Source organism: Strix aluco, chromosome 5 (assembly GCF_031877795.1).
Source record: "Strix aluco isolate bStrAlu1 chromosome 5, bStrAlu1.hap1, whole genome shotgun sequence".
In the NCBI taxonomy this organism is placed as follows: domain Eukaryota; kingdom Metazoa; phylum Chordata; class Aves; order Strigiformes; family Strigidae; genus Strix; species Strix aluco.
The window spans coordinates 52,802,687-52,822,987 of NC_133935.1; the positions used below are offsets into that span (position 1 = coordinate 52,802,687).

The 20,301-nt window shown below is 36.0% G+C and overlaps 1 protein-coding gene across 6 annotated transcripts in view; it reads right to left on the minus strand.

Annotated features, from left to right (window-relative positions):
* Positions 1-20,301, minus strand: part of SLC16A7 (solute carrier family 16 member 7) — an 87,637-nt gene that overhangs the window by 23,704 nt on the left and 43,632 nt on the right. For all 6 annotated transcript variants that reach the window (XM_074827366.1, XM_074827362.1, XM_074827364.1 and 3 more), the window contains one exon: positions 13,053-13,295. In XM_074827366.1, coding sequence (XP_074683467.1) covers positions 13,053-13,266 — 214 coding nt within the window. In that variant the 5' untranslated portion in view covers positions 13,267-13,295. The remainder of the gene's footprint in view (positions 1-13,052; positions 13,296-20,301) is intronic.

A 20,301-nucleotide genomic window follows, 5' to 3' on the forward strand; every position in this document is an offset into this window, starting at 1 on the left:
TTCCTTATATATTGTTACAGGCAATAATATGTAATTTCAGAGAAAGCACAAGATACATGATTCTTCCCAGTTGCTTCTTTATTGTATTCCCTTCTGATCTCAATTTTGCACTGTATAATTAAACTTCAGATTGAAAATACTCAATCTACTATCTATGAAGTTTTCGTGGACCACTTACTGTGAATTATGGATCATGAGTGGATCATTAAATCTCATCTACATATTCAGGATATATGTAACAAGAAGTATAAATCTGAATGTATTTATAACTTGGAAGTGTCCTAAGAAGTTATCAATCAATCACATTGTAAGATTATTTCCAAATGCATTTGCTATTTAACACATATGAATCATTAAGCTTAAAATGTACTTTATGGAAAAACATTTGTAAAACATTATTTTATCATTATTTTCATTATTATTGTATTTTTATTAATATCCAGTAAAATGCATATGGTGAATTTCAGTGGTAACAATTAGAAGCTTAAGAGTGGGAATTTCCCAAATTCATCTACAGCCTATAAATTAGATAATGTCTGAAGAACTGCATAAGGTAAATATATGTGAATAATATTTAGTTCACAACATACTGGGAAACAGGAAGAGGGAGGGAAAGGGGAAGAGGGAGGGGAAAGCAAGGGCAAAAGGAAAGAGAAGGAGGAAGGGAATTTATTTCTGTTTCAATGATATCATACAAAATGGAAACTGAGCATTCTCATCAGGTTTGGGCACCTAAGGTATTTAGAGTGTTAAGTGCAGACAATGGTAGCATATTAATGGGATCATACAAGGTACCAGATATGCATTTTTCCCAGTATTTTGCAAAAGCGGAGACTGAGAAATTGGGGTGGGGGGAGACATAACTACATTCAATTGTCAATTAAAACTGAGAATCTTTGGGGGGGTTCATCTCTGGGTTTTTTTTTTTCCTTTTTTCTGTCAAGTGAAAAAATAACGTGTATGTATATTGAGAAAATCTGTTTAATTATAGAATAATATGTAAAGGTAACAGTGAATATTTTGTCTTCCAGGTCAAAAAGACTAAAAGCAATAAACAAATGGTTAGAAACATGAAGAAAAAAATCAAAATTAGAATAATGAAAAGCCAGAAGTTATCAAAAGATTATCCTCTCAATCAACAATTGAAACAAGATTTATGTGATGTTTCTAATCTTTCAATGCATTTCTTTATTTCAGCTGCACCTGAATCAGTAGCCTTTATTACACCCTAGAGGAAGCAGAGCCTTTGGAGACAATTTAGCAAACAGGTCGAGAATTCTGAAAGTGTCCCACAGGTTCAGATCAGAACATTTTCCAATGTGCTTAAACTTTAGACAACCCACATTTAACTGCTTTTTAAAAACAATAATCTTCAGGAAAATATTTTCTGATTAATCAGTAATTTAAGAATGAGCTCTAATGTCTTCTCTCCTCGTTCTTTTTTCCTTTCCTCTCCCTAGCCTTTTACAGCAAAATACACATGCCTGAGAATAACACTCTATCCAACAGAATTGGAAGAGAAATCAGATACATTTTTTTTAATCTGTACATTATCTGAGCAGATGTCAATTTATCTTTGCATATTCCCATACCCACCTCACATACTTTTTGTCCTCAGAGTTGAATTTGTCATCAAGTTGATACTTTCAGATTTCCATCTACAATGGAAAGAGCTCTACCTGATGGTTCTTTCAAATTTTTAGATGTTTCCTATGTATATTTACATGCCATTTCTTTGTGGACTGGATCAACAAATACACCTTACGTGGACTGTAATCAACCAAAACATGATTATTTTCTTTAATGAGGGTGAAAGTATGCCTTCCCCTGTGAAGACAATATTTCATAAAATGTGACCAAGTAAGGAGTGAAAGAGTTATGAAAAATTAGTAGAGGAAGCCTGGGACTTAAGCAGTGGAAAAGGAATATATTATAAGGGAGTTGGGCAAAGGTCTTTATGGCATTTGTGTTTTGTCTGGACTAGAGAGGAAACAACATGTATAATGTCCTCTACATAGACCTTTCCCTTGTAGAGGCAGAGGAGACATCTCCATAGACAAGGTCTTCTGAAAATGGCAGGGTGGGGGAAATCTAGATAGGGTCTGCTTACATGAACAGGGAATATTTGAGCTCTGCTGTAAAAAGCAACATGAACTGGCTTGGTGACCTATTGCCATCTTATTACACTTGAAGATAATATTTGTGTGGCTTTTGAACCAGGCCTATTTTCTTACCTAGTGTGAAGAAATGAAAAAACCACCACTGGCAGAAACCCTATTCTCCACCAGGTAATGTCAAGGAGCTTACTTCTAATGATTGTGATGCATCATAAATTAAAAATAAATTAGTGCCCATTAAAATATAGGTTCTTGTTATTTGTATTACAGATGCTGCCTAACATTATGCATTCCTGAAGCCACCTTTCATCTAAGGAGTTATGTTGATATTCTTCAGCCAGAACATATTAAAATAATCCAATGAAATATACCCACTACTGCAAGGATTTAACAGGTGTGCCTATGAGGAGAATATTACTCAGGTCTATTAATGAAAGAATTATTTTCTTCCCAGAGGAGAAACTATGCTTCTTTAGTGAGTTTTAATACATCTTACTGAAAAGCAATTGGTTAGAAAGTTGACTGATCTAGGCAATATGTATATCTGAACACCTTGTCAGGTAATTTTTTTATAACATCAGGATAACTGATCCAGATGAAATTCTATGATACAAATTTGTTCTTGTCTTAATCCCATATGCCACTTCAGCACTGTTTCTCTGAGCATAGGGTCAAGTGCTTTGCACTCAAGTTACTGTTTACATTTGAGTAAGTAAATATGAAAAGCTTCTAAATCACAATGTCAATGGCTTGTATAACCTTGCACACTCTTTGCACAGGTATAAACTGTGGCACTGTGTGAAAGACAAGAGAATCACTCCTACATGTGTTATATTTGTGACATGCTATTTGATTTTTAAGGAACGATACATAAAATTAGAACTAGCATTGCATGAAACACTCCTATGCTTTAACATCCATTTTATTACCAAACTGAAATTAAAATTTCAACTCTCAGAATTTTCAGCTGAATTAAAACTCTTCAAATAAATCACTCTGAAATATCTCAAATGTGTTTTGTTGTACAAATAGACAAATTAGAATTATAACTATCTGGCATTCCCATGATCTAATTCTGCCTCTCAGCTTTTCAAAATAATTGCAAACATTTTATTTCAGGTCATTTGGTACTATATTCCATTTCATTATCAAACAGTCTTAAAAAAATTGCAGCTCTACAGTTTGTTAATTTAGGATAAACCCAATTGCTGGACTGTGTTACTCATTATTGTATGTGCAGACACATAACACACATTGGACCTTGCTCTGAGATGAATTGCCCCGTCACATTCTGGGAGCTGTAGTCCTCCTGCAAGTCCAGGCCATAGGAGTCAGGGGTTTGTGGTGGTTTTTTGTCAAACTTTGTTAATCAAAAATGATTATTCACGCCATCAGCCCCTTACAACCATCTCTAAAGCTGACTACATTCTCTTCTCAGTGAGAATCACATAATTTCAGGTCACTGGCTGTTGTTACATAGTTACCTACTTGCCTGTAAACTACTTGTTACATAGTTTGTTCCTTCACTGAATAATCAGAATAACCCTTACAGTCACAGTGCCTGATTCTCCACTAAGTGCACTGCGCATCACTGGAACTCTATGGAATCCAATAAATTAAAATTGAAGTTAGAAGACTCATAGTTCAGGTTAAATTATACTGTGTCCTTAGACTTTTATTTTTTATTTATGAAGCAGAGATAAGCTTACTGACAAATAAGTCAAAAGTTTAATCACAAGATTATTTTAATAAAGTAAATACTACCAGTTTTGCTCAAATACTGTAAATCCTCAAAGCTAATCTTTTATATTTTGGGGAAAAGACACAAATCATTTATGGATAATGTCTTTTTAAGGTTGATATAAATAAAAATGAGATTTTTAATGAATGCCTCTGGGAGCATTTAAGTCATTGAAGGTACACGGTCAAGAGATCTTGATATTACAAACACCTATGGATAAACACATTTTCATAAATATATAAAAATGTTTATGTGTTGACTTTAAGGAGGTGAAAAATTTATTTTAACTTTGAACTTTATGAAATCACTAAGGTATTTAACATTAAGAACATACTGCAGGATTAGCACCATGGTGCCTATACTTGGAATGGAGTCCCAGGCAGTTATTTCACATGTCTCTGATAAGAGCATAACATGGTCAGTGAAAACTGTCATACATCACTATGATATCAATGGATCTGATGTAAGTTTTCCTACTGTCATCTTTTATTTTTTCCAGTGTCACTAGCCAAACTATGAGTCTACAATATTTGTCTATAAATTCAAGGACAACCTGCAGATTCACCATATGTAGCACATGAGCTAAAGTTCATCAATAATGTAGCTATTTTACTTTAATTCTTTTATTTTACTGCATTTCACTGAGCAGATGTGCAGGTAAATTAACTAACTCACTAACTAACTAACTCACTGACTAATCTTATTTCACCATAAGTAATCTCATGCTGCTTCTCACCAGCTTTAAGACCTTATGTTCCTTAATTAAATGTTTCATGGTAACAGTTATACAGTCTTGGTTTCTTATAGATTGAATAGGTCCTGCAAAAACAGTATTTAAGTAGAATATCCAGAAGTAAAATCTCCTGCACTTTGTTTACTTACTTGCAGCTCTGGAAATTACTATTCTGATTAGGCAAATAACAGATTCAGCTACTTAATTGCACATACTCAAAGCTTAGCAATGTCACAATAAGGACACCCTCTTTCTCTTGTGCCAGTCCTACCCCGAAAGCCATTGCAGAGTCCTTGGGAAGTCCTGACATTAATTTATAGTCTATGATGTCGAAAATAACTAGAAGATAAAAGCTAGGACACATCTGCAAACCTGGAAGCAGCACATGTGGGACAGAGAAGCTCATTCTTGTAAAGGAAGAAAAAATTTCAGCCAAGTAAATTCTGTTCCTGGAAAAGCAAAGGAGTCCTCCATAGGAGAGCAGTATGAGTAAGGTTTGTACCATGACAGAATTGGTACTGGCAGCTGATACTGACAGGGAAGTGTTTGGGGATCTTGTTATAAAGAGGCTGAAGTGTACTCAACTTTCAAATCATTCACAAAACAGAAGAAAATGTAACAGATCCATAGATTTATCTCAGCTTATAATCAGCTACAAAAGAATGTAATTATTAGACAATTATTAGACAAAACAGCTGTTCTCCCATTGGTGTTTTTTTCTTAGCTGGTGATGGAAGAAAGGGAATTATGGGTCTGAGGAAGGTCACTGCAAGGTTAGATTTATAAGCAAATATGCAATCTTAAAATAACCAGGTATTTTTAATAGTATCAAAACTAGTACAACTGAGTCAGTGTCACTGAAACATGGGACAATTACAACCCATGCAACATACAAGAGAAAGATTAAATAAGAAAATCAAACCTTAACAGAACAAGCTCAAAATCTCTAACCATGGGTGCATATCTCTACAGGAATGTTCTTAGATTTCAAGGTCTCTAGGGAGCAAAATATAATGTATTAGTATAGGGCAACAGTCATGTAGGGTGGCATCACCTCAGATCTGTGCAAAACGGACATCTGAACTCTTCCTCTAGATTCCTTTAGCACTCAAAATACAGAGAAGTCTTTCTAAACCATGATTTATTTGATGTGTTTCAGACATTTAACTCAGGAAGGGATGAATCAGGAATTCACATTTTTATCAACTGACAACAGAAGATGTCTAGACAACTGGATCAGATGTAGGTGCCTATGCTGAGGAAGACTAAACACATGAATCCTGCCATATAATCTCTAGTTACTATTGTTAAAAAGCTGTAAGGGTATAACTACTTCCTTCAAAGTTTTCTAAAAGTCAAAGCACTTAATGATAAGTGTTTCAAAGCAGTACACATAGAAAACCAAACAGGGCACATGTTCCCATAATCAGAAGGAAAGTGTTGCAAGAAATGTTTGAACTAGATGAGGAAATCAACATCTTATTTCACAATACATTCTCCTATTTTAACCACATTCTTTCATTTGGTTGTCTAGTCATATTACATATTCACCCAAACAAAAGTCAGGTAAAACTGCAGTGAAAATGCCTGTTTCTGAGAATTAAAAAAAAAACCTGCCAAAATTTGTGGAAAAGAAGGGTAAGATTTTCTTTTGCTTGTATGCACCAATGAAACATATATTACCTACTAAAGCTGCAGTTGTTTGTGCTCTTTGACATACTTAACAGAATATCACTGTTAGATGAAAACATTCTGACTGATCAAAAACTCTTTGTATGGTATATGTTTGTCTACATGTGTTATATATGATTTCCGCAAAAATCTTCAAAATGTTAATCAATTAAAAGAGTGTTTAAAGTAACCATAAAAGAATTTAAAACCACCTCATTCTTTGATTTCTGTAGTTCCCCTGGCATCAGCATAAACCTGTCACTAAGTCCCTGGTCCACTAACCTCTGTTAATGACTACAGATCTACATATCTTTACAAATCACAGTAAAAGTCTCAGCTGTTGCTATTTGATACTGGCTTAGAATATCTTCTAAACATATCAGTACAATTCTGTTTCCCTTGAATATACCCTTCAAAATAAACAAGGGAATAGTTCTTAGACATTCCAAAACAATGGACCAGTGAAATTCTATAATAAGTTCTTTGTAAAGTGCTGGGTTTATTAATTCATTTGAAGTGCTGGTATGACTACAATGGTATACACAGACTTTTCCTTCCCCACAGTACTTCTCTGGTATCTGCCTAAATATCTCATGATTTCCAGTTGTGCTAGAGCATTGTTTCATTACCTTTGAATTACCCGACACACATCACAAATACAACCATTGTATGATCCAATAATATGAAAAACTATATGGGAACTAATCCAACGTTATTAGTACACACAAAATAAGCATTCTCTTGTCAAAGTTTTACAAGCTCAGTGAACAAATCAAAGGCCTAATTTTGTCCCTTGATATCTTTCTTAAACAAACCCAAAGTTTTAGCCCCTTAGAAAATTTATTTTATGATGCATGTTATTTATTATTCTTTGACTTTGACCCATTACTTGAAACTAAGTGGGAGAGAAAAAAATAATCTTTGCAGGAAAAAAAAGCTGTCAATACTGATTACTTATGGAAATCCCTGGCTGTAACACGAATGAAGATCAAGACAAATACAAAACCTTAAATAAGAAAAGAGTGCTTAACTAATGTTCATTATGCAATCCATGTTGCCTACTTGTATGTAAATGAGAACTGTTTTAGTAAAGGGCTTGAGTTAATTAAATTAAAGTTACCACAAATATTTCTATGATATGCATCAAAATATTACTAATAACCTATGGTTTGAATACTGAAAGAGCTTTGTAGAAGCACAGTGGGAATTCCTTGTCATGTTATGTCTTTCTGACAATTATTCAAAATTAACATAGTGTACAATAAAAGACAAAAAAACCCTTTATTTCTCTCAGTGGCAGCATGTCCTTAAATTTGAGACTGGCTTCCTGAGTGTGGCTCAGTAGATCCCAGTAAAAATTGTTTCATGAACTCTTGATAAAATTAGACCCCCAAAAGCCACTGAATATTTAACAATTAGATTTTATCTGTTCAGCCAAACAGAACAAGTTGCAACATAAAAAAAGAGCTTGCTCCTCTAGATAGGATGACAAACCTGTTTAAAAAATATGTATAAAACCATCTACAACAGATCTGCTTTTTTTCATCTTTCTTCCCATGACCATTTTAAAGAGTGTTTTCTAAACATTAGGGAAGGCCTCTGTTTAAAACAGCCATCGCTACCACAGACCACTGCCCTACAAGTTACAGTTTTACTAAAACTCAAAGCCTTCCAAGAAACATAAGAGGAGGCTGCATTACCTTTCAGAGGCTTTATCAGGCTTCCTTAGCATGCAGATCTTCTTTTTCAAAAACTAAATTACTGCAAATTTATAATATTTTTGTTACGCTTGATACCTCTTTTTTGTACTTATCTCCATTTTCTAGTAAGATTCCAAATGCTCTGTTCTTGTGTCACTTCATTATGACTTCTTTTCCTTTATCTGCGAGTCTCAAATTAACTTGACATAGATGTTTTACATATATTTTAGGCTAAATGTGAAGTATTCCCTCATGCCCATGAGGCACTCGGAAAGTTGATAAGTTCTGCTCTCAAGGACACTCTAAATGAGGTTATTAAAATTCAACACTTTGCATATTCTGATGGAGAAAAACGCTTGTCCCTGACAACAAAGGACATAGGTCAATTTAAGAAAGCTTCTCAATCTCCTTATCCATGGCTACTGAATTCCTTGTGCCAGTATTTCTATAACCAAAATAAGAAAATGTTACCAGGGAGGAAGAAAAGTGTAGGAGCCCAGGTCCTGTCCAAAAGTAAAAATCCATAACCATCTGTTGTTTGTGTTACATGGATTTTGCAACTGTCATCTCCACTGTGAATGCCATTTCATCTTCACAGCAATATCACCAAAACACCCACTGAGATAAAAATCACAAATATTTTGAACATACCATATGATATGTTATTTTCCAAATTAATATTTGACAAAGTCAAAATGAGAACTTGTCTATAGGTTACTTTTGTGTTGTCACCTGAAAAAACCTTTCAGGGTTTGCTACTGTTTGGAAATACTTAACCTCAAACTCAAATAACATCAGAAATACAGAAGAGAGAGGAAGATATTAAATGCTGCATCTTTTAATCATAAGTGTGTTTTGAAAAACAGTTATGGCCACTACTTACACTTACATAGCATCTTTCTTCAAAAGGGGTCCAAAGGTACTTTTAAAATTTACTTACTTAGAAATATCATCTAGAATTTAAATGGACCTTTCTTTTTTGAACTTCAGACCAGCAAGACTACACCACATTTCACAGCTGGGTATAGCTTGAAGGATTTACCAGCTCTCAAGATAATCTCTATAACCCAATGTCACAACCAAAAAGTTACTTTGGAAAAAAAAACCAAACAAAACAAAGAAACAAAAAAACCAAACTGAAATTGTCTTTGGAAAAATGACAGAAAACAGTTAAAGACAAGAGAGCAAACCAACTTCTTTCTCCCTAAGGAAATCTAAAACCCAAGGTCAGCTGTCTGAAATCACCAGACCTGTCACATGGCTTTCATAGCTTCCACTAAGGCTCCTATCAAACCTACACTGAAAGCATTGAAAACATTTTTACTGGAAACAGATTGAGCTCTGATAAGAAGCTCTCTAATCACCTCTGGTTGTTAATGCTGTGCAAAGTGAGAGGTGAAGTTTTGAAAAAGAGAAGAACGAACTTAGAGAACTTGAGGCCAAATGTATTCGATCTTTTTGTTGAATTTCTTAATGCTTGTTTGTTTTAGAGCATAAATATGGCTCTATAAGTATATGAATACATGTATAATTTATGTATATAAGAATACATACATGCACACACATTTTATGTATGTATGTGTTCATACACATACAGAAACACAGGTTGCCCTGTCAGGATAACTCAACTAATGCCATTTTATCTCAGCTTCCGTCCTCCGGTAACAGAAGTTTGGTGGTCTCAGTCACAGTCCCTTGGGTGTAGGAGTCCATCACAAAACCATCATCCTTAATTTAATACAATTGACAGTCTCTGCTCAAGAGAGGCAGAAGAAGGAGTTGCCATGGAGACTGAACTATTGCTCTTCTCCAGAGGATGCTTTTTTCAACCACGGGCTGAACAGTAGAGGCTGTGCAATACCTGTAACCTTGATCACATCACAGGATCTTGCTTTTTGGGATGGCTTTTTAGTAAGCTTTAACAAACATCCAGGAGAGGAAGGGGGGGGGAGAGAGAGCTTAAGAAAATAAACAAAAACCTAAAAACCAGCAAAAAACAGTATGAAAGTGCATATTATGCCAGATTGAAAGGGGAAAAGAGTTTCATATTGATTTATCAGATTTGTCACCTCTGCTTAGTGCTTTCCTAACGGGGTGAATGCTGTGCTTGACCTATTTGCTGGAATTAACCAAGACTGCAGGAGACCATATGGATCACCAGATGGTCTGCTATAATTTAATGCCATTTATTCTAACTATGAAGTAAGTGATAAACATAATTAACATTCTTTTAGCTCCTTACTGGATGCCTTTTACTAGTTTGGTTTTTTTTTTCTCAGGCATTGAAAGGTAAGTTAATACCTTGTTACTGAAACACAGATGCCAGCTAATTACTGCAAGAGGCTGCAGCCTTCAAAGCAAAGAGTGTCTGCACAGACTCTAACTTATTCACTGACCCCACTGTGATGATTAATAGGTTGAATGTTAAGCTCTAATGAGGATGAGAGATCTTAGATGTTTTCAGGTTACCTTAATTAGTAGTATGATGAACAGAGTGTTCATTGCAGATGTACGTATCACACTTTATAGTAAACAATACACCTTGTACTCATGGTCTGAACATGTACTTCACATTACAGCACATCAAATGCTAGGGAATCAAACCACTTTCAGACAGTAAAAACAATGGAGTGATTTCCTTCAGATATGTTTTTCCTGATTGCTATTTCATATTCTGCCAGTGATTGTCTAAATGGCCTATTTTTTAGGAAGTGGTTCCAGAGAAGCTATGGCTTCAAAGAGTGTTTATATCAGGCAGGGTCGTCATTCTCAGCATTTTAAAACCACGAGTCTGTAACAAGGTATCCAAACAACTTTGCCTACTCTTCCTGTGCTGATAATCTTCATAGTGACTGGGGTAGGTGTTAGCAGAACGATGAGTAAACCAATTTTTAATGTCAATGTACAGGTGAAGTTAGTATGCTGGTACTCAGAACAGTAAAAGTATTAAAGAAAAGGAAGAAGTACTGAATGTTTTATATTTTACATGAAAAGTTGTGCACGTTGAACCTCGCAGATAAAAATGACCACAGCTAAACATCCTGGGATTTGCATCTGTACTGTTAATAAAACTTGGGTGAATTTTGAGATGACAGAAATGGCATAAATTAAATGTTATTCAGAGATTAAAACAAAAGAACAGCACCTGCACTATAAGCAAATCTGCCCTTAGAAAATTTAGCTCCAATTAGAAAATGTGGTGAAAAAAGTCCAGGTCAAAAGTCATAGCATAGGGAAAGCAGAAACAAACTCCAGATTTTCAACACCTGTGCTCTTCCCTTGTTCCAGATGGGTCCAGCACTTGTTCAGGGGCCTCCACAGTTACACATGTACACACCACAGTGCAAGTGCTAATGCATCCTTAAGAAGCAACTACATTAGAGGGGACCTGAATGAGATGGGACATACCTGCTCTTTTACTCCACTCTTGATTGCATTAGTTCAAGTTACTTCTTCACCTGGTGAATTTTGGTGAATCACTTGGTTATTGTCGCTGGTCCTATAAAATCTTTTATGATTCTCTATTAGTATATGAATAAAAATGGGATCAAAATATTTGAACAGCATACTTTTGTTGATACTGACACCAATTGTCAAGATGTCTTTATAAGGTCTCTGTCTCTGTCAGCATTTGAAAAACAGGATCCATTTTTCCATCCCATTAACTGACAAATATTTACCTGAGGTGGTTAAGCTAATGCTATGCTGGCTGCAGATTCATATTTATAGTCAGAGGGGAAAAACAGGTACTTAGAGAGAGCAACTCAGGTAGCCTGAATTTCTCTCTGTAGGCACCTACCTCTCTTCCCTGACTGCTAAAGGAGCTAGGGTCATTCAGGTGTCAAAAATTAGGGAGGTTGAAATCAGAGATAAAAGATTACTACACTAAAAATGAGACTTCATGCTTCCTTCAATAGGTTGTTCACTGGACTTGATAATACCATACTTCACTATTACACAGACACCACTTCTCAAAAATATTGGAGTGATGGTCTTCAGTGATTAAAGATATTGAATCTCAATGTGCTATTGGCACAATGTTTTCTGTTTCTATGTATATATATTTATATATATATATACACACACACATATATAAAAATGTATGCATTTAATTGCTCCAACACTGCAAACAGTCTGAGATGTTCCAAGTGGTTACCTCATAATATCCAAAGAACAGGCAATGCCAGATCTATTGCCTGAAATAACCTTTTATTTAGACCTCTGGACTGTCTGAAGAAGTGTTTTGCCTAAGTAGCAGCTAGCTTCCACCAATACTTAAAAAAAATATTCTGAAAGAATGAAGTAATCAAGCAGAATTTAACAGTCTTTGAGGTTGATAGACACAAAAGCTGCCAACGCGGGTTTGACACTTAGTACTTAAACATGGCTTTATACTTTAAAATCCTTTTCCATCTCTTTTGTTCTTTACTTGCTTGCTTAGAAGAAAGAAGATATCAGAGAATTTATGTTCACTGTTCATTTCAGTCCCAAGAATAAGATTGTATCTTAGCTGTCATACAGATGACATGTATGAAACATAACTCTTGGCCTAAATGGAAATTAGGATTTTATTTCAGGACAAATAGGAACAAGATATAAAACCCCTGTCTACAGAGGAATACCTGTGCCTGACTAATGAACCCTCATTGTCATAATAATTTTCTGTGTTTAAGCTCCATCATCCAATCCACTGAGAGATCTCACCGAGGCAGCAGAGGCTGAGTAAATGTACCCCCAGTCCCAGGAGAAGTTACTTGGGCATTGTTTGTTGGAAAATGTGACTCTCAGAAACTGTGCATTTAGGGCAAAACTGCAAAATAGAATTAGGTCGAGGAACACACAAAAGGCCCTAAAGGGAAAACAAAAAGGAAGAGAATATAAAATGCTTTAAAGGAGAAAGTAAACAGTGCTTTAATGATGATGTGGCTACTAGTACTGTCTGATACAATAGGATACCAAAAAAAGTATGCATTTTGGTAAATTCTTTAGGTAATAATGATAAAATCAGGTAGTAATTAACTTTAAATGCTTTAAGACCATAGGAAAAAAACCCCCAACTATAATATTTGCAAATTTCACAAATGTCTTACCTCCTGCATACATGACAGCCAACATTATTGATGATATCCAAGCTATCTCACTATACGATGTATGGAAGATTTCTTGTATTTCTTTGAAGAATACTGTGATGGCTTTGGGGAATGCATAGGAAAATCCAATGGAGATAAAAGCCCCAAAGACCACAACCCATCCCCAACCTCCATCTGGAGGTGGGTACTGTGGTGCTGCTGGTGGTGGTGACATTTTTGGTCTCTGTCTCTTCTCCAACTAGGCTGAAAAAGAAGAGAAGAAACAAGGTTTCAGTTTTCCTTTTTTCTTTATCAAACTGCAGTATTCAATCATAATCTGCAGAGATTATAAAGAATCCTCAGAGGAGATACCAATTTCCAGCTTTCAGGGGACCACAGAACACAAGTGCCTGGTTTTAGAAGCAAAATCTGTTTTGCAAAAAAACTTGTGGCAAGAATGTTTGCAATATCCTACTCAGTATGTGGCAACTGTTATAAATCACTGATCTCAGTTGCTGAAGTTGTATGTGCAATTAGTGATTTATTGGAAAATGACATGTTTGTATTGGTTAATTTATGTATCTCTACTGTCTAGTGTGGATTTAGCACAGGAATTAGGAAAAAAAATGGAAATTGGACTTACAGGAAGAAATGGAAAAAAATTACAGTAAATTATCACTAAATATTATTGTGTTAGCAAGATTTACTGGTACCTCAGCAAAAGCATCAGCAACGACAGCAGGTAATTAATTCATTACATAGGTTTTTATCATATGCTGTCATTATCCAACTTCTGACCATTGTTGATATCTCTTACTTATCACATGAGAACATCTAAAAAAGCTGGTTCTAAGCAGAGATTTAAAATTCCCTGTGTACCTATAAAATAAATACAAAATATTACTGTTTTGTTTTGCACTCTTATTTTTAAAAATTTTCATCTTCATATTAGTTGATGTTGATATTACTTGCAGGAATAAGGTGGAGCTTGATGGTACTATTTTTGTTCTGCTTCCACATGTCAGAAGACATCCGGAAGTCTTTCACTAATAACCTTACAAACTTTCCACAACTATTCTCTAATTTAGAATTTACCATAATAGATGCTACCAGAGTGATATCTTACAGGGGTTCTGAGAGGTGCAACCAACACATTCAGACAGTTCAAGGAATCATACATAATGCGCATAAAACTCCTAAGGCCTGAAATAAATTTCATACTGTTATTATCATCCTGATATCTAAAATCTTAAACTTTCTACATCCTGCATAACCTTTTTAGAAAACATGTAGTAGCAAGAATCTATTTTGTAATACTGAGATTTTTCCACTGTCAAATCCCTTTATTATTAAACATATAGCTGGAGTCCACTGTGTTTTCTTCTGTGTAATCCAGCCTACACAGACAGCATGAACTAAAAATTCCTCCTTCCTCACCATTTCTTCCTTGGGCATTTAGGCAACTTATTACTCTTGATTGGTTTCCTGCCATACCAGTATCGAAAGCTGTGGATGATAACAGTGTATAAGTTACTGTTATGCTTATCATTACCAGCAAGTCTCTATGTGATTTCTTCCGTGCCACTTAAGGCTTATTTCAACCTCTTGCAGCAAACTGCATTAGTAGTGGGAGTGATATAATTAGCTTAACAAAAACTAAAAAACTGTGTCAGCTTATATTAATCTCTCAGGATAGTGCCTGGAGTATTTGCAGGGTAAATGCCATGTAGCACTGCACGCAATATATGCTACAAAACTAGCAAAGTGTTGCTTTTAAGATTATCTATCACTAGGCTAGCCCTGTGATAGAAACCCACTGTACTTCTGATTCTCCACTTTATCAAAGCTGATTGTAGACATCACCCTGATACTGGCCACCAAAACATCTGGCTTCTATGCAAGGTTGCAAAAGCCCAGGTAGTTTGCCTTCTACATCATATCATACAGATTTGCTGCTGGCAGCAATAGATATCTATTGCTCTGTACATAGAGCATATAAATCTTTTTATACGCATGTCCAGAAAGAACCTCTGGCATACATTTTGTTTCTGCTTATCCTAGTCTCAGTTTAATATTAGTCCACTGACATACATCAGTGAGGAAAACCTGGGCCTGCCACTAGAAGTTGGACAAGTAGAGATAATTCTGGTCACTGAGACTTAACTTTGGCAAAGCAGTTAAATACCAGTTTGGTTTTGCTGAGTCTGGACCCATGAGAAGGAGAGTATCTCAGAAAGCCCACTGTAACTTAACACGCATCATGATTGATTGCCTTCAAAAGCACAAAACCTCAAATTGGCATGAAGAGAGAACTCTATTTCTGTGAACTGAGTGACTGTAAACAACAGTTTGCTAGCTGTCCCAGAAACCTGTTGTTCTGCTCAACTAAGAAAACTTTTGATTATTTCCTAAAAAAAGGTTAACTATTGTTTTCTTACACTTCAAAGGTTTGAGCATATTTGTTTTCATATTTCATACTCATACGACAACACTTCTATCTCTGTTATAAATTTTAGTAATGCCACACAAGATCAAGGCATTGCTCTCCATAGAAGTGGAAAGGGATTATCAATTTATTGAGGAAGCACTCCTTTTCCTAAAAATAATACACAACTACTTTGAAAAATCACTGCCACCACATTGGTCAGAAGAATGTTGAAGGTTCCTGAATGTCACTGAGGCAGCAGCGCTTTGGAATGTTATATCCACCTGTTTAGGGCAGCAGAACAGGCTGTGTTCTGCTGACAATTCAGTGCTTTCCTCCCTTTAAAAGCTTCACCGTAAACTAAGGCGGCATTAAGGAGACGAGCAAAGGGACATTGGCTGCTCCTGTGTCTCACCCTAGACGCAAACTGCTGCAAAACCCGCTGCATGGCCAGCTTGTAGCGCTGCTGCAGTAAAAGGCTGTCTGCTAACCTACAGCAGACATTACACTGTCACAAAGAAGAGACTGGATCATTGTATCTCACACCTCCTTTTTATCCCACAGAGTTAATAATAGCTTCCCTGTTGTTCCTTTATGATCATGATAGCCAATTTTAGCTCCGGTTAATAAAAGGTGAAGAGGAAAAAGATAATAAATACATGTTTGCTCCAAGAGGAAAAAAGTATTCGTTTTGTCAGAAACATTAAATCCAACTTCTCCAACATCCCATAACTGCTCAGGAGTTAAAGCAACTTTCTTCTGTAAAATCTGCACTTAGTATCCCTGAAACTGATCTCCTCCTAAAGCAGTCTAGCAAATTAATATACCTAGCTCTAATCTAAGCCTAACTAGTAATATTTGGGTAGTATAGGTAGTATACAGACAAGGGCAAAATCCATTAGCCACCAAAACAAAACATTTTAGATGAGTGGATATAAATGTTGACAAGGGAAGAGGCAGAAGAGGGAGGAATGAAGCAATGACAAGCAAAATGCCTTTTCAGAGCTCTGAGAGCTTATTATGGGCTGTGAAGAATAAAAAGAGATGGTAGAAAGCATAAAAACAGGCATATGTGATGATGTTCATGTGAAGGACATGGTATCAGACAAAAAAAAAAAAAAAAGGCACTTGAGTAAATAAAGGTCACCACCAGTGCTTTCAGCCAGTCATATGAATTCTATCATGTGCTTAAAGCTAGCGAACAAGCACTGCTCATACCTATGCTTTTATAGGCAAGCAGTGGGTGAGGAACGCTGCCTGCCCCTCCACCCAGGGAAGCCGCAGGGGAACAGTGACTGAAGCGTGTCCTGAGTGAAGCCATCAATCTCCCTTCTCTCTGTCAGATACAGAGATAGTCCTTTCCATACCCTGAGTCAGACTGTGCACAAGGATTTTTTCCTAAACTCCTTCTAGTTCCCCTGTGTAAATCGCATTTATATAAGCAGAGATCAAAGAATAGGGCTTACTGTAGTAAGAGCTGCATGTATCTACTAACAAATAATAGGAGAGAAACAAGGCAAGAAGACACTTTTAAAACATCTGATATGCAACATTTTCTATTGTATAGGTCTCAGCACATTTGAACTTAATCAGGCAAATGAGAACTAGTGAATGAAAGAGAGAAAAGGAGGGAAGGAGGAAGGGAGGGAGGGAGGAAGGGAAAGCAAGAAAAAAAAGGGGAAAAAGATAGAAAGCAGCAAGCAAGCAACAAGGTCAAACTAAGAGCAAATGCTACAGACAAATAATGTATCTTGATATCATGCACCGTAGACTTCAGTCAGTCATGATCAACCTGTTCAGACTTCTTGTACCAATGCTTCATTACTATTCTGCAGTTGTCAGCTGCCAGAATCAGCTATCAATACAACAGCTTGTCAAAGACTCTTCTGAGAAGGGGTTATGTTGTTCTCTTGTTTACAGAGACTCTGATTTTACTGAGAGTTTTAGTTGTATTTTTCTGCAACATTAGAGTAACTGTTTGCTTTTCTGCTTGCATTTTGTCTCCCTTGTCCTCAATGGGCCCCATCATCACTTGACTCAGCAGCCATTCGTTCCACAGTAAAAGAGGTGGTATGTGAAAAATCCGTCCCCAGTTGCTGTAGGATAGTAGGAATTTTTGGCACGTGTGTACTGCATGCCAGTTCCACACAGTAAGCCAAGGACTGCAAAAAGCTTTGCAAACTTGAGCAAATTCAGTCTTAATCCCTGACATCCCTGTGGGGTGATTGAGAAGTATCATCCACGTTCAGACAAGGGAAACATATAATAACAGGCTAAATAATTTAAGTCTTGTCCCAAATCAGTGGCAGAGCTGGGATGTGGACTAATGTCCAAGTAAGCTGTGAATGATGACTGAGGTTTTTAAGCACATGTGTTTTAGAAGCTCATTAAGTAGTAAATGCAGATTAATTGTACTGTTTAATACTCGAGTTAGGAGCACAGGTGGGGTACAATGTTTGCTTTATAGGTTTGAATAGTCTGCTGCTCTAACTTACCCCTAATGAATGTTCATTACATTGCTGTATTTAAGATAAATGACTTGGTGGTAGCACTAGTAAAATATTGAACTGTATAGGAATTATACTCTTATAAAAGATCCTTGCTTAAAAGCTGCAAAAATTTCAGTTTTCTTATTTTTATTAACAGCTCTTTAATGAGTTTCAAGCCAGATGGCAGGAAGCGGTTATCACCTCATCAAATGGTATTGCCTCACCAACTTCTACAAGCCATGGTCATTATCTTGCGAATGAAATACAGTATTTGAAGAAAAAAATATCTTGCTAGTTTTGTGACAAGGTTTTGCTCTAACTTGGGATTTTTTTGTGGAGAAAGGGGGGATGCGGGAAGACTCTGACTGAAGGGATCAAGAGAGCTTGTCCTCTGCTTTTAGCTCTAACTGCTTAGTTCTGGAGGCAAAGTAGCTCCTAATGAGCTGTGGTACCCAGCCTGGCTAATCATCCTGAAAGAGGAAAATAGTCTCCATTTTGTCCCAATGTCTGTATTCAGAGACTGAGGTGATAATGTCATAAATGAAACCCAGGTAGATGAAAGATACACACAGAATCTGACTTTGCTACTTTTTTTCCACTAGGGTCTAACCTGCAGGACAAATACAACCTGTGTGAGATCAAAACTGCTAAAATGTGCCCAGGCTATCTAGCATTTTAGAAAGCTTACGATTTTTGTAAAGTTTCTCCAACAGGCTTGAATCACAGGGCCATGTCTGTTAATGCTTTCTAGGCTTTTATGTGACAATAAAATAAATTATATATATTACATTGTATTTATGGGGTTTATGTTAGGATTTATTATTTTTGCTAAAAGTCTAAGCAAATCTTTGGAAAAAAAAATCACCAGCCTTACTTAATTTTAAAGCCTATTTCACTTCGGTCTTTAATAGCACAATATCCAACAATATTAAAATATATTACTACAGGTATTTTAAGAATAAAGCTGTATCTTATTGAGAAAAAACAAATGTGGGTGGTTTTTTTTATTGAAGAGGAGATGAAGGAACTAGTTATAAATATTCGCATCTATGAAACAAACATGGAGTTATTCAACCTATCCATAATTTACAGTTAAGAATCAATATTGTAGGATACTTGTCATCCCACTGAAGCAGTAACAAGACAAGTATGTGCTTGAAGACAGTGTGGGAAGGTAATAGTCCCTCACACATCCAAAGCAGGCATATTAATACCATTCTTCCAAATGCCTCAGAGGTTTGCAGAGGCAGGCTCCATGGAGGGAAGCAGATGGGAGGGTAAGGCACATGTTGTAAAATAAAAATAAATGAACAATCCCAATAACTTTCTTTCTTCTTAAGAGTCTGGCGTTGTAATGGGCTGATTCTTAGTAACATCATAAGCTGAGCAGGTAATAGGATGTAAAAGCAAAAACTGTTTCCTGAGTTAAACAAGGATGGTTACAGATGTGAGTTCCTGATGGCTGTGGGAATAATTAAAGGTCTAATTCTCTTTTACCAAGACAGGAATAAAGGCATGTGTCATGTAATTCCTTCTTCCTGCTTGAGGACTCAAAATAGGATTACTGAGACAGAAGTGAGCCCAGTAAGATATTGCTATATAAAACGCAAAAATGTATAAATTATGCTGTGAGAGTGTAATTAAAATGCCATTTCCACTAAGGCCCTATTTCATTATGGTTTAAACAGAGGTTGAGGCTAAAAGCTATTACTAAGTCAGTAACTAAAGTCAGTTTTTCACAGAACTGGAACCGCCATCTGAAAACATTATATCAAAACTATATTGGAATTGTTACATCAGTGAGATCAGATTTTGAGCACTGCTGAGTCAGTAGTGAGATGACTAACATGATTTGTCAAAACTAATATTAATATTAACGCAGCATTTATAATTCATTGGAGTTTTGTTTGGGTAGTTGGATATTTTGTTGGGTTTTTTTTTTAACCTCATATGTTGTGCTGCCACATTCTCCTGGGAAACTGTAATCTGTATTCACAATCACAGTCATGGGTTGGACTTCCATTCATCATGTCTTCTGTTATTACCTTTTTTCATTGACTTTAAGGGAAACCTAAATGACTGACTTACTCTGGATGACTAAATGTCTACATGACTAAAGTTAAATGAAATGAATTCCAACCAAAGTGATTTCAATTCTGTTTTAATTACTCCAAAAAAGCAGTCAATAGAATATTTAGCCTAAAGATGTTGTCACTCCACCCAAATTGAAGTGCACTGAAATGAAATGTTGATGACTAAATTGAAAATGCCAGTGAACCAGTCTGAAGAACTAATCAGTTTTAACAATGAGCTGATTGAGGTTGATGAAAAATTCTGCATACCTGGAAAAAAATAA